This window comes from Xyrauchen texanus, chromosome 23, assembly GCF_025860055.1.
Source record: "Xyrauchen texanus isolate HMW12.3.18 chromosome 23, RBS_HiC_50CHRs, whole genome shotgun sequence".
NCBI lineage: Eukaryota > Metazoa > Chordata > Actinopteri > Cypriniformes > Catostomidae > Xyrauchen > Xyrauchen texanus.
Genome location: NC_068298.1, coordinates 36,796,492 through 36,811,776, shown reverse-complemented (window position 1 = coordinate 36,811,776; position 15,285 = coordinate 36,796,492). Strand labels below are relative to the sequence as shown.

The 15,285-nt window shown below is 39.1% G+C and overlaps 1 protein-coding gene across 3 annotated transcripts in view; it reads left to right on the top strand.

Moving 5' to 3' along the window:
* The window catches only part of LOC127663521 (protein phosphatase 3 catalytic subunit alpha-like), a 79,581-nt gene that overhangs the window by 28,469 nt on the left and 35,827 nt on the right, over positions 1-15,285 (top strand). For all 3 annotated transcript variants that reach the window (XM_052155136.1, XM_052155134.1, XM_052155135.1), the window contains exons 2-4: positions 5,719-5,919; positions 8,427-8,551; positions 8,764-8,875. In XM_052155136.1, coding sequence (XP_052011096.1) covers positions 5,719-5,919; positions 8,427-8,551; positions 8,764-8,875 — 438 coding nt within the window. The remainder of the gene's footprint in view (positions 1-5,718; positions 5,920-8,426; positions 8,552-8,763; positions 8,876-15,285) is intronic.

Below are 15,285 nucleotides of genomic sequence, written 5' to 3'. Positions count from 1 at the left end.
CACACACACACACACACACACACACACACACACACACACACACACACACACTGCCGACCATACAAGCATTTATATGCATGTGATAACCAATGCAAACACACACACACACACACACACACACACACACACACATACATTACATGAAAGGAAAAAAGAAATATGCATTTAAAACTCATTTAAAAGCTTAACCTTCATAAATCTTAATGACAATTCAATCATTTTGTGCATGTTTTCATAAATATTTTGTAGACATACTGAAAACATTATACTCAGTATACCCCTACTGCAGGAAAGAAAATTTCCTGCAGATTATATGAACAGCAAATGGAGACTTTTGGTTAAGTCTCCTGCTTCAGGTTTCCCCCTGAAATAAAGCCCCTGAACTTTGCTAAGATTTGCAAAGATACCAAAGACCAATCAGAGATTTCAATGTAAACCCAAACATTTCTTACAAACTCTCACTATAGGCCTTTGCACACCAAACCTGAATTTTTGCCATGATTTCTTGCTGCAATTCATATTTTTATTCGAAGCAAAGGATTCCTATGAAGCCTTTCACATCTAGAGTAAACATTATCTTGCTGACAAAGTGAGGTGTTTTTTTTTTAAAGATGAGCGTGTCTATTTTTTTCTTCGCTTGCCGATGAAATGCCCCGACCAATAAAATATACATTTTAGATCTTGTGTTTGAAGCTGTGCTGTTACCAAAACCAGCACATCCAGTGGTGCTAAAGCGGCGAAAGCTGTGTCAGCCACCGACATTAAACGCTAAAGTAACTCAAGGAAGAAATCCTGAACCAGCAATGAGGACGTGTATCTCAGCTTCAAATGCCTGAAACTGAAACAAATTTTGTTGTATGGGATCTCATAACATATCAATTATATTGCTGCATTCTTGACTTACATCCCCTTTAAAAAACATTCTGGGCTTTTGTGGAATGTCTTCATAATGGATTTCATATTGCTGCATTTTTTGCCTTTGCTTTTAATCTTTCGTGAGTTTTCTTTTAACTCTAATATAATATACTGTATATCGAGGCACATTTGACTTTTTATCACCTTTTTTAATAAACTACTTCGATCTTATGTGTGCTTCTTCACCAAATATTAATAATATTAATACTATTGCTGTGACATGCAGTGCTTTCTGTATTTGGGTCTTCTAATCATGCCTTTGTATACCAAAAATGTGGTGGTGTCTCTTCAAAGTTATGTAGTCATTATTTCTACAGCACAGAAATAATGATTTCATCATTTACAGTCATTAACAACTGTGCTGTCGTTAAGTTTTAAAGTATCTAATAAAGGGTCAGACTGAAGAGCGGTTTTGTTGGTTGAGTATATTGTTTTATTGCATCCATTATATAGAGTCTTGGAGCATTTAGATGTTGTCATGTTTAATTCGAAACAAGCAGGGCTATGAGAAAATGTATAACACAATTATACTGGTTATCCAGCATGGTAAAGATAGTTTGCGGTTTGAAATTCAGACTATGGCTGTAAACCCAGTATGTTCTGTCATAGACGTAATTAATGTTGCCTGTTATTCTTCATGATTTATGAATTCAGATGACCTCAACCTCCGCTCTGTAATCGGTCATTTACATTTTATGACTCTTAATTTTTTAATACAAATAGCTACAAAAGTTGAACACCTAGAAGTCTGAAACCACTCTCATCTTGACCAGACTGATTTGTGAATTTGTTCACAGCAGTTTGTTTTCCTGTCAACTCTTGTCCATGAGTCGGGACGGTGACAAATAAGCGCTCTTCACTTTTCGCTCTTCACTTTCACATCTCCAGCAAACATGCAGTCTGGGTTCATGCAAATGTACTTGTTTTTGATAGAGCCTGATTTATTAAAACATTCACAATCACATTTGTTCATGTTTGATTGCGGCTTACTGCTCTACCCCATTGCCTTGAGTAATAATAGGAAATCAGCTTATAATTCTAAAAACGAACCATCTTCACAGGTAACAGTACGCTCAAAAAGACCTTGATGATTTGTGATTTTTTTCACAGATCTGTTTTTGTCTCTTCACCATTTTTTGAGTTCTTGAGTGAACCATTTACCTGAAAAATCAGTTTTATAGGCTTTGAGAGGACACATTCCCGATAGAAAAACACTAGTTTCACACAAAACTGGATTTGTGAAAACTTTCACAGATTGATTTTACTCAGTTTAATGGTTTCATGCATATAGGCACTGTGAATTTTTTTTTTATAAGCCATAAAACCAATAAACGTCTTATAATTCTACAAAATGACCAGCTAGATGGGTCACACTAGGCTTAAAAAGACCATCCTGATTTGTGAATTTTTTTTCACAGATCAGTTTTTGTCATTTAACCCTTTTTTGAATCCGTGAGTCAACAGTTTACCTGAAAAGTCAGAAGTCTTAGTGCTGTAATTGCTCTTTGTTTTAGTCTTTGCCATTCATTTCTGATGGTGGGTTAAAACTTTTTTTTTGGCACACGGCCTAAACTCATTGAATACAGTCCAATTGTTTTGTATGTTCAGATGGCAAATGTAGGAAAAGTAACCAAGTCTTAGCCCACTGAGAAGGATACCATTACTGTTAAAGAAACTAAATCAAAATGGGTCAAAAATGACCCGAACACCACTCAAGGTTTAAACAAAATGACTAGCTAGTTGGCGTATCATCCATATCAAAATGTTATTTGTCAACAACAAACCAAAGCCATCGAACTGAGTAAAATCAATCTGTGAAAGATTTCACAAATCCAGTCGTAACCTTCGTTCCCTGATGGAGGGAATGAGACGTTGTGTCGATGTCGTGACACTAGGGGTCGCTCTTGAGAGCCCCGAACACCTCTATTCTTTTGAGAACAGCCAGCTGCTGCCTTTTCTCTCTATTTCCCTTCACAGAATATTAAATCAGGCTGGAGCCATCTAACGCTATTATACGCATCGGGGAAGGTGTTCTTTTCCGTTCCTATTCTTTCAGGGAGAAAAGACCCTGCAGAGACCACATCCTGCCCAAAAGGGGAGGTCAACATGTGGCAGTACGACATGTGGGCTCACCAGCCGCACATGGAAGGGGCACGGTGGTAGGTCCTGCCTCGAAGGGGAGGAGCTCTACAAGCATGGTGGCCGGTGCAGTGGGCTCTGCCCAAGGGAGACGCGGGTCTGCCTATAGGGAGATCATACCGCGGAAAATACATCACAGGGGGTTACCTAGGTAATCGGCACCTGTGGAGCATACTGGGCATATTAGTACCCGTAGTGGGTCTATCTGCAAACTCATCCACCGAATTCACGAGCCACAGGGCTAGGGAGGATGCACATCCAGGGTGCATGACTTTGTGAACTCGACTGGGGGTAAAAGCGAACGATCAGGGGAGGGGAAGGGCGCTAAACGCAAGTGATACACCTGGCCAGTTGTTCCGTATTACCAAACTCTACCTGTTCGTACCTGACAAAACACGGGATTAAACCGGCTCAACCTGGAGATTATAAAATCTCACAAAAGTATTGGTTCCCAAAGGGGTGGGCACCGCCCCGGCCTGGTATGCCAGAGCGATGGCATCCGCGAGCCAGTGGGCAAGCCCCTGTTTGTAGACAGTGTTCCCTTTCTGCTGTCCACCGATGCAGACAAAGAGCTGCTCAGAGTGTCTAAAGCTCTGCATGCGATCCAAGTAGGTTCGCAAAGCACGCAACGACAGGGTTGGGTCTGGCTCCTCCCAGGGCAGCGCTTGCAGGCTCACCACCTGATCCCTGAAGGGGGTCATGGGAACCTTGGGCACATAGCCTGCTGGGGTCTCAGGATCACGTGAGAATCTGCCAGACCGAACTCCAGGAAAATATCGCTGACAGAAAACGCTTGCAGGTCCTCAACCATCTTGATAGAGGTGAGCGCAATCAGGAGGGCCGTCTTCAAGGAGAAGGCTTTCAGCTCGACTGAATCTAGCAGCTCAAAGGAGGATCCCCGAAGGCCCAGGAGGATTGCGGAGAGATCCAATGAGGGGAAGAAATGTGGCCTGGGAGGATTCAGCCTCCGGGCGCCTCTGAGGTACCTAATGATCAGGTTGTGCATCCTTAGGGACTTACTGTACACTGTGTCATGGTGAGCTGATATAGCGGCTACATATACCTTCAAGGTGGAGGGGGACAGCCAAGAGTGGCGCCCCGAACCCAGGAACCAATCATCAAGCCACGAGCGCTCAGGGGAGGGTGGAGTGTTCCAGTCCAACCCGATACTCGTGGCGGCCCGTGCAAGCTTGACGGTCAGCTCTGCGTCAGCCTCAGACTGGGCGGGCAGACCCGAAGGTGGCAGCCCAGTCGAGTCCTCAGCATCCGACATCGCCAGTGCGCTCTCTGTTACAGCGATCGAAGACTCAACCTGCTCACAGGCTCAGAAAGAGACGTCAAGCTGGCCATGAGGCGGGCTGGTCTCTCATATTCTCGCAATGAGAACATGAACCATCCACAAACGCTGCCTCAGTGTGACCGCTGCCCGGACACGTGAGGTAGCGCCCGTGACTGTCGGAGGTGGAGAGATAACGACCACATTCAAGAATCACACAAAGATGGAAAGTCATCTTAATAAAGATGCGTCTTTAAAAAGATGTTCAACATCAATGTGTGTGCTCTAATAGAGGAAATATACTCTTTAGCAGGAATTTACACTCTTTTAGTGCTGTCAAAGTGCCCAGGGGCGAAATCTGCACTCGTCATGCAGGAGAGAAAGCCACTGGAAATGTGCTGCGTCTTAAGAGGTGAATGGCACCTAAATAAAATAAAAAATACAAATACTGACCAAAGTTAGTGTTTTTAAAGTATAGTATGTGTCAACTCTATTCCTCATTAACCCAATCTAACCCATTCTTTTCAGTTTTGTCTTGCTTGCTTTCTGTTTGTTTTATTTATTGTTATGATGATTTATGCTGCCATTTTTGTTTTGTCTTTCAAAAAAGAGGATTTTAATTTCAATGTACTAACCTTTGAAAATGGTTTAATAACAGCTAGATTTGTGCATATTTTGAAGAAAATTTAATTGGCACTTTCCCTATGAAAAACCTGCCATTATGATTGTGTTTTGTGGGTGCTTGCCAGGGCGCTGCTACGCTGTTGCGAAGGTATTCTGAGTGTTTTTAGAGTGTTGTTATGCAATTGCTAGGATGTTCTGGATGGTTGCTAGGGCTGGTTGCTTACTGGAACAAGTCAAAATAGCCACCACTAAATTTCAATGAAATTCTGATCCTTAGATATGACTTGGGTCGCCCTTCAATGCAAGAATTTGAGATTTGTGTCATGTTCATAGCACCAATGTACATCTTAGTTAGTGTATTGCACTATTAACCTTATAACCTCATCTGTTTGACAGAACCTCTAACACGCTTTTAGCGCCACACAGTGGAAATTTAACCATGGATCTGCCAGTGATGATGACCCTTGAAATATAATTTTGCTAAAATATCGCCACAGTCACAAAAGTTTTGCAAGAACAGGATGTCCTGAGCAGTTCTCATCTACACTTCAGTATCTGAACTGACTGAAGCATGCTAAACAAAAGTTACCTACTTAACAAACTAGCCTAAATTTAGTGTGGATGCGTCCCTAAATGCTCACTGAATTCAGAACTGATATTCAGCATTCAGGATGTCACTCTACAATGGATAGATTAGTTTGTTCCCTCTTGGCTTACAGTTTCATTTACACTCTGTCCCTTTCTTTATCCTTATCTCTCTGTAGCGGTGCCATTTCCACTGAGCCACAGGTTAAGCATGCGAGAGGTTTTTGACAGTGAGGGGAAACCTCGTGTGGACCTGCTGAAGGCTCACCTCACTAAAGAGGGCCGCGTGGAGGAGCCCATCGCCCTGCGCATCATTAATGAGGGGGCCGCCATCCTCCGCCAGGAGAAAACTATGCTGGACATAGAGGCCCCAGTCACAGGTCAGTGTCATGAATATATACTGCCCTACAAAGCCAACATTGAAAAATTTTTGATGTCTAGCCAAATGTGTAATAAGAAGTATCACTCTGTTTTGAGCACAGATCACAAGAGACTCATTTTCAGTCATGAGTTCTTTGTTACAAAATGTGTATTTATTGCACTTACATCTCTGTAAAAAAAGTAATTCACAGATATTGACATTTAGTAAAAACAGTATCCCTCTATAGCCCTTATAGTTTTACCTGTTTGTTTGTTGTGTTTTTCTCTGCATTGGTAAAACTCACCTTAACCAATCGTTAAATTGAACTTAACTAAATAGAATGGGTTGGAAAGGGCTCTGTTCTAAAAACCAGTGAGCTGCCTATTGACGCAACATTTTTAGACATAATGTATGTACACCAGACATAAAAAGTAGGCGGAAAAATCAGGCAGGCTGATAAGACACCTCATCGACATTGTTCACAATTCTGATGGTTGTATGTGAACATTAACTGAAGCTCCTGACCCACATCTGCATGATTTTATGCATTGCACTGCTATCACGCAATTAGCTGATTAGATAATTGAATGAATAAGTAGATGTACTGTACAGGTGTATCTAATGAATAAAGTGGTCACTGAGTGAATACATATACAGTATACAGTACATATATTAAGAAATGTATAATATGCTTCAATTAACAAATAATATAGGTCTCTTGAAACTAACACCAAAGAGTTTACTATATACTAGAGTTGACAATTGATTAAAATGTTTAATCAAATTAATTACACAATGTTTGGATTAATTGAATCAATCACAATAAATCGCATACCAGTGTTGACTGAGAAAGGTCTAAAAATACTGACAATTTAGAATAATTATAAACAAACATATTTAAATTATGTGTAGTCTGTACAGCTGGAGTTGTGCTGACTGCCCCCTACTGCCAAACATTTGCAAAAACATCAAGGTGGTACATCAAGCTTGAATTTCTGAGATGGTTGGAACATTCCCTATTCAGAATTTACAGATTGGTTGGGGCAGGATTGATTATGTAAATTTTTCTAATTCATTTTTTATTTTATTTTTTCGCCAATTTAATGGTTTAAATTGACAGTCCTAATAAATATACACATATATGCATGCACTCTACATACTACATACTAATGTGTATTATAACAGAAAAAGGTTGCTTCTATCGTATTTATTTGACACTGTGTGCTGAGGAGATGCTGGTGAATAAATTACATTAGCTAATGACAAGGTCGCCAAACCAAACTAGCAGGTCTGAAATGGGACAAACATACTGCTCCCCAGCCATTAAAAATATGCCATAATTTAACAGGCATGGGGACCACTCCTCACACCTGAGACCAAACCTTTGCTCCACCCCTCCCTCCCAGCATGCATTTGTGAAGACTCATCAGCTGGTGACCTGGTGAATATCACGCACAGGAGTCATTAAACATTAATGGTTCACTGGATAGCTCATTTAATTCCCTGGAACCCATTATAGAGAGGGAGATGGTTAGCTTTGTGTGTTTTTATCATTCCAGCCTTTAATCCTTTGACCTCCCATTAGGCAAATGTGCTCAAATGAGAATAGCTTCAATTAAATGTCTTCATTAGATATGGAACAACACTCATTTTATCACTTATTATTTCTCAGTGAAAGTGAACAGATCAGTAAAGTCTATACATTTGAAAATGTGAGTATTTTAGCAAAAATCTCGGTTTCAGTGAGGCACTGAAATACTCACATTTTCAAAAGTATAGACATAATACATAAAGGATATGTGTGTAAACATGATTTTAGTGTGATAAAATCACTAATCTTTTCTGTGTAAAGTTATAGCCAATTTTACAACTTTGTTACCATGACGACGTAATGTCAGCCCAAAATGACTGTAAAAATGACGATTTTACAGCTCAAATAATACATGAATTTTAACAGAAGAATAAATGTAAGTGCTTTAAAAAATAATATACTTATTTTTTCTGTGTCTAAACCCTGCAAAAATTGTAAGATCCATTGTAAGAGCCTCACTGTGACCCAGATTTGCTTTTTTTAAGAAAACAAGGGATGAGTCAAAGTAAACTTTTGTGGTAATCAATATTATGCCTCAAATGCTGTTAATTTAGCTTAACTTGTATTGAGCCTGGAATATTGATTTAATTTGCGAACCTTATCGGAATGTTAGATTTGCATTTTCTGTTTATTTTGTATGTTAAATGATATTGGTACAGTATTGGCTCACCTCTTGAAATCCAATTTAAAATCTGGGTCCTGAAGCTGTTATTGTGGCTTATAACCTGCATTACAATTTATGAAACGATATTGTGGATTACAATGTATATAATAAGATTCAGTTCAATGAATGGCTTTATAATGCATTATATATAGAGACTTTATAGAAAGTTGTTTGGTTTTTGAAAGCACATTAACAAATGTTAAAGTTTTTTTTCATTCTTTAATAAGACAGACTGGAGAGATGTTTCAGTACTTTTTCTTTATTATTATAGTGTGTGGAGATATCCACGGGCAATTCTTTGACCTAATGAAGTTATTTGAGGTTGGCGGGTCTCCTGCGACAACGAGGTACCTGTTCCTAGGAGACTATGTTGACCGAGGGTACTTCAGTATTGAGGTGAGTGTTCTTCTTCACCCTGCTTAGGCACTCTTTCTAGGGCACACTGCATCAGCTAGATACATTCCAACCGACTACACCTGAACTGACATTCACAAGCATGAATACATCAATAAATCTGATCTGATCTCAGTTCAAACTATCCTCGGTCAAATTTCTTGCTTGGGTCTGTGAAATCATCTCTCACATGTTTTTGTCTTTCTTTCTCTCAGTGTGTTCTATACCTCTGGTCGCTGAAAATCCTCTACCCGAAGACACTGTTTCTTCTGAGGGGAAACCATGAATGTAGACATCTGACTGAATATTTCACTTTCAAACAAGAATGTGAGTACTTGAAAACCTCACCTTTCTCATCTCCTCTGATGGTCTTTTTCTAGAGCAGTCTCTTGTCAGACAGAGAAAGAGAGATGTCGAGAGATATAGAGAGTATGATTAGCAGAAAATTAATTTGCCTGTTAATGTTGGGCCCAGAGAGACTGTGAGTGTGATTTCCCTGATGAAGGGGGTGAGGAGGAGTGGATGCCCTCCTTTTCCATCTGATGAATGACAGAACACACAGACATACATACTCTCAAACACACACTATTGACATTCCTATTGTTATTGCTCATACTTTGCTCATACTACACTGAAAAATGTGGTAACCTGCAATTGTTATCATAAAGGAGCTATTTCTACCTTAACTAACCCTTAAAATAAGTCTTGCTGGTGTAACCTAATGTGTTCAGGTTGATTCAGTGATTAACGGGTGAAAGAAATCCCATAGCTTTGACATTGAAGGAGAAGCCCCAGCCAAATGTAGAGAATGGAATATCATAGATACTTAGGTGTGGGTAAACTTTTAACTCTTTTGACTTCAGCCAGTAAACAACTACCTAGAAACTGCATACACTCCAAAAATAACAACATTCAACAAACTTCATAATTTAAACGAAATCTTTAAATTAATTTAAATTAATTTGATGAATTCTTGTTGTAGACACTTAAATTGATTCAGTCAAATCTACTAGATACAAAGTTGTCAAAGTCATAATTTTAATTACGTGGAGGCAACTTTATTTATACCACTCAAATTTTTTGTTCTTGTCAAACATTTGTTGTTGTAAGAGTAACAAGCAATGAGCTTACAGCAATAAATGATAACGTCTCGCAGAACATTTTTAAATAAAGATATTTAAAAAAAAATCCAACCAGGCATTCAGGGTTCTTAAAGAGATAGTTCACCCAAAAATGAAAATTCTCTCATTATTTACACACACTTATGCCATGCCAGATATGTATGACTTTCTTTCTTCAGCTGAACACAAACAAAGATTTTTAGAAGAATATTTCAGCTCTGTAGGTCTTCCCTCCTTTCCCTAGTTCATATAGGTATTACACTGTGAGGAGCCTCACAGTCCAGCTGGAACCTTATGGCAGGTCATTTTTGTGAACTCCATCCTGAGCCCATGCTTCAGACAGAGGCTTGTGAAGAATCCCATGTCTTTGAGTTTGCATCAATTCATCCTCAATTCATGAAGTCTGTCTTAATAGACTGAAGTGAAGTCTGGCTGGCACATGCTGCAGTTGGTCATTATCACTCAGCGACACCGTGGGAGTCGGACATCAGGCAGGATCGGAGACGGATCTGGAAGGCTCTGGTAACCTCAGAATATTATCCGGCAGACCTAACTAAAGCACCATAACTATAACCTGGCTGAATAGATAAGTCTTTAGTCTGGACTTAAACTATGAGAGGGTGTCTGAGTTACAGATTATTCCATAGATTAGGAGCCAAATATGAAAACAATCTCCCTCCTTTTGTGGATTTTGACATTCTCTATATTGTTAACAGGCCGCAGTTTTGTGGTCGTATTGAGCGTGATGGTTTATAGGGCTAACTCACAAAGCTTTGTAAGTATTTAACAGAATTTTTTAATTAATCCAAAAAGAGATATAATGGGGCTGATCTTATCATATTTCTTGGTTCTAGTTAGCACTCTAGCTGATGCATTTCGAACCAACTGATGTTTATTTATTAAACCTGAAGGACATCCACCTAGTAATGCATTACAATAATCTAGTCTTGAGGTCATGAATTTATCAGTTAGCATGTGTCGTAACTTAGAAATATTTCTGAGGTGGAAGATTGCATTTCTACAGATATTGGAAATGGGTTTTTCAAAGAATAGAATGCTATCAAATATAACACCAACATTGTTTGCTGTTGAAGCTGAAGTTACAGTGTACCCATCAAGAGTCAGATTATATTTTAGCGTCTTCTTTTTTGAGGTCCTTTTTTCCAATAATTAGTACTTCTGTTTAAATGGGATTTTCTAGCCATCCACTTTTTTATATAATTTATACAGACTGTTAATTTAGAAAATTGTGAAATGTTGTCACGTTTCGAAGATGGTGGTTGGTGGTTTTCGAAGATAACAGCACAACAGTGAAAACTAATTCCATGGTTCCTGATAATGTCTCCCAGAGGGAGCATATAAGTGCATCCGGAAAGTATTCACAGCACTTCATTTTTTCCACATTTTGTTATTTTACAGCCTTATTCCAAAATTGATTAAATTAATTGTTTTCCTCAAAATTCTACAAACAATACCCCATAATGACAATGTGAAAGAAGTTTGTTTGAAATCTTTACAAATTTATTAAAAATAAAAAACCAAACAAATCACATGTACATAATTATTCACAGCCTTTGCTCAATACTTTGTTGAAGCACCTTTGGTGCCAATTACAGCCTCAAATCTTTTAGTGTATGATGCTACAAGCTTGGCACACAAATGTTTGGGCAGTTTCTCCCATTCTTCTTTGCAGGACCTCTCAAGCGCCATCAGGTTGGATGGGGAGCGTCCGTGCACAGCTGTTTTCAAATCTCTCCAGAGATGTTCATTCAGGTTCAAGTCTGGGCTTCTGGCTGGGCCACTCAAGGACATTCACAGAGTTGTCCCGTAGCCACTCCTTTGTTATCTTGGCTGTGTGCTTAGGGTCGTTGTCCTGTTGGAAGATGAACCTTCGCCCCAGTCTGAGGTCCAGAGAGCTCTGGAGCAGGTTTTCATCAAGGATGTCTCTGTACATTGCTGCATTCATCTTTCCCTCGATCCTGACTAGTCTTCCAGTTCCTGCCGCTGAAAAACATCCCCACAGCATGATGCTGCCACCACCATGCTTCACTCTAGGGATGGTATTGGCCAGGTGATGAGCGGTGCCTAGTTTCCTCCAGACATGACGCTTGCCATTCAGGCCAAAGAGTTCAATCTTTTATTTCTCATGGTCTGAGAGTCCTTCAGGTGCCTTTTGGCAAATTCCAGATGGGCTGTCATGTTCCTTTTACTGAGGAGTGGCTTCCGTCTGGCCACTCTACCATACAGGCCAGATTGGTGGAGTGCTGCAGAGAAGGTTGTTCTTCTGGAAGGTTCTCTTCTCTCCACAGAGAAATGCTGGAGCTCTTTCAGAGTGACCATCGGGTTCTTGGTCACCTCCCTGACTAAGGCCCTTCTCCCCTGATCGCTCAGTTTGGCCAGCTCTAGGAAGAGTCCTGGTGGTTCCAAACTTCTTCCATTTACAGATGATGGAGGCCACTTTGCTCATTGGGACCTTCAATGCTGCAGACATTTTTTCTGTAACCTTCCCCAGATCTGTGCTTCGATACAATCCTGTCTCAGATGTCCTCACACAATTCCTTGGATTTCATGGCTTGGTTTGTACTCTGACATGCTGTCTACGTAAGAATAATATATTCTTACATAGACAGGTGTGTGCCTTTCCAAATCATGTCCAATCAACTAAATTTACCACAGGTGGACTCCAATCAAGTTGTAGAAACATCTCAAGGATGATCAGTGGAAACAGGATGCACCGGAGCTCAATTTTGTGTGTCATGGCAAAGGCTGTGAATAATTATGTACATGTGATTTGTTTCGTTTTTTATTTTTAATAAATTTGCAAAGATTTCAAACAAACTTCTTTCATGTTGTCATTATGGGGTATTGTTTGTAGAATTTTTAGGAAAACAATGAATTTAATACATTTTGGAATAAGGCTGTAACATAAAAAAAAGTGGAAAAAGTGATGCGCTGTGAATACTTTCCGGATGCACTGTATAGGGAGAAAAGCAGAGGCCCTAAAACTGATCCCTGTAACGCTACATACTTAAATTTAAATTGATCTGACAGTTCCTCATTTACACAGACAAAGTGATAGCGGTCAGAGAGATAGGACCTAAACCAAACTAATGCCTGTCCAAAAATGCCAACATCATTTTCAAGCCTATCCAAGAGAATGTCATGATCTATGTTGTTGAAGGCAGCACTAAGATCTATAGCACTAGAAGAGAAATGCTGCCGTGATCAAATGATTAGAGCATGTCATTTGTAACTCTGATAAGTGCAGTCTCTGTACTATGATGGGGCCTAAATCCTGACTGAAATGTTTCTTATATATCATTTTTCGGTCTTTAAGTAGCCAATTCTCCTTGATCAAGCTGTGGTTTCTTGATAAGCAGTTTAATAACTGTCAGTTTAAAGTTTCTTGGGACATGCCCTAAGCATAATTAGGAGTTAATAATATTAAGAAGAGGTTCTGAGATTACAGGAAACACCTATTTTGATGTTTGGAAATTTAGCTCTTCCTGACCAAAAATAGCGAAAGATTGAAGTTTCTTGTAGGGAATAATTTTAGTCTGCTGGTGTGCTGAAATAGATGGATGTGTAATTCCAATTTTGTTTCTGATTATTTAGATTTTATCAGTAAAGAAATACATAAAGTCAATGCTATTATGCTGCGATTGAAATATCTGGATTAATCAAAGTTTTATTCCTAACTAATTTAGCAACAGTGATAAATAAACATCTAGGTTTGTTGTGGTAATTTTCTATGAGTTTGTTCAAATATGCAGACCTAGCAGTTTTTATAGCCTGTCTGTAGTTAGAGACACTATTCTTCCATGCACCTCAAAATACCTCTAATTTTGTATTCTTCTGCTTCTGCTCCATTTTACGAGCTGCTCTCTTGAGAGCATGAGTGTGATCATTGTACCATGGTGCAGAATTTCTCTCTTTAAATTTCTTTATTTGAAGGTGGGCGACAGTATCTAGAGTACTATAGAAGACTGTATCTTTTTGTATATTTCCTGTGACAACATCAAGTTCTTCTACACTTTTAGGTATACTGAGTATTTGAGACAAATCTGGAAGAATATTAGTATGCTATCTTTAGTAGTTGAAAGAATAGTTCTACCTGAACAATAAAGTCAGAAAATCAGCAAATTCTCGAAGGAATTCAGAATATGGCCCTTGTGGTCTATATACTGTTGCAAGAACAAAACAAGACCAAGATTTTTATTTATATCTGATGATGACACATTAAGCATTATCAGTCCATAAAAATTAAACTTATATCCAGACATTTGAGTAACACTAAACATATCACTATAAATTGTTTCAACACCTCCTCCTCAACCTTTCAGCTTATAAAAAAAAATAACCTGAGGGAGTAGACTCTTTTAAACTAATATATTCATCTGTGTTTATCCAGGCTTCAGTCAAACAGAGCAAATCCAAACTATGTTGGTAATAAATTCATTTACAATTAGAGATTTGGATGAAAGCAATCTAATGTTAAGTAGCCTTACCTTAATATGATGTTTATCTTCAGTTTATTTGTTATTTTCAAGTTTGACATCAATTAAATTTTTTCTAAATGTCTTAATGTGGGTTTTGTGTTTGGGAGTTCAGGGAACAGACACAGTCTCTATGTGATATCTAGGTGATTCATTATCTATGTGTTGTAGTTTATGTGACCTGTGTGATGTCTCAAGGCAGCTAGCAAGCATTTGATTAAGCCAGATTGTCTGCTTCCTGACATGGGCCCCAAGTAGTCAAATGCTATCACTATTAAGACTATGAGCCAAATTATCAGAGAGGAGAGTGGCACCTTCCCTGGAGGGATGGAGTCCATCTCTCTTTAGCAGGTCAGGCCTACCCCAAAAATTCCAATTGTCTATAAATCATATGCTATTCTCTGGACACCACTCAGACATCCTGCCATTCAGTGACATGAATCTGCCATAAACCACATCACCATAAAGAGCAGGAAGGGGGCCAGAGCATATTACAGTATTTGACATCGTTTTTGCAAGTTCATACACCATAAACGCTTTAATATTATCTTTAGTGATCTCTGACATCCAGACATCGTCAGTGCTGACATAAATAGCAATCTTAGAAAATCTACTTTAGCATTAGTCAGCACTTGTAAATTTAATATCAGGGTCGGTTCTGGTACCCAAAATGCATTTAGCAATGGTGGCTGGAGTCTCTAATTCCTCACTCTTTACAATAATCACCAATAACAAGGGCGCTATCAACATGAGTCTCAGTGGATGCATCACTGAGTGGGGAGAATCGTTTGGAAATATTAATATGAATCGTTGAGTGGTGTCGCTTTGCCTTATGATTATGCTGCTGAGATGTCACCCAAACGCCCTGCCGGAACCAAAGTGTGTGTTGCTCACTTTATTACCTGCATTCGAAACAGTATTTGATCCATAAGCAGTATCTTCTCTTTCTCACTGACCTCTACTAGCATTCAGATGCATGTCTCTAACTCATTTATCTTCTCTATCAGCTTGACTAATTCCTCACATTATCACATGTGAATCACTGCTGGCGGAAGAAGCTATAGAAAACATGAGACATGTGGTGCAAGTAACAATAACGTAAGGTGATGCCATGAATTAC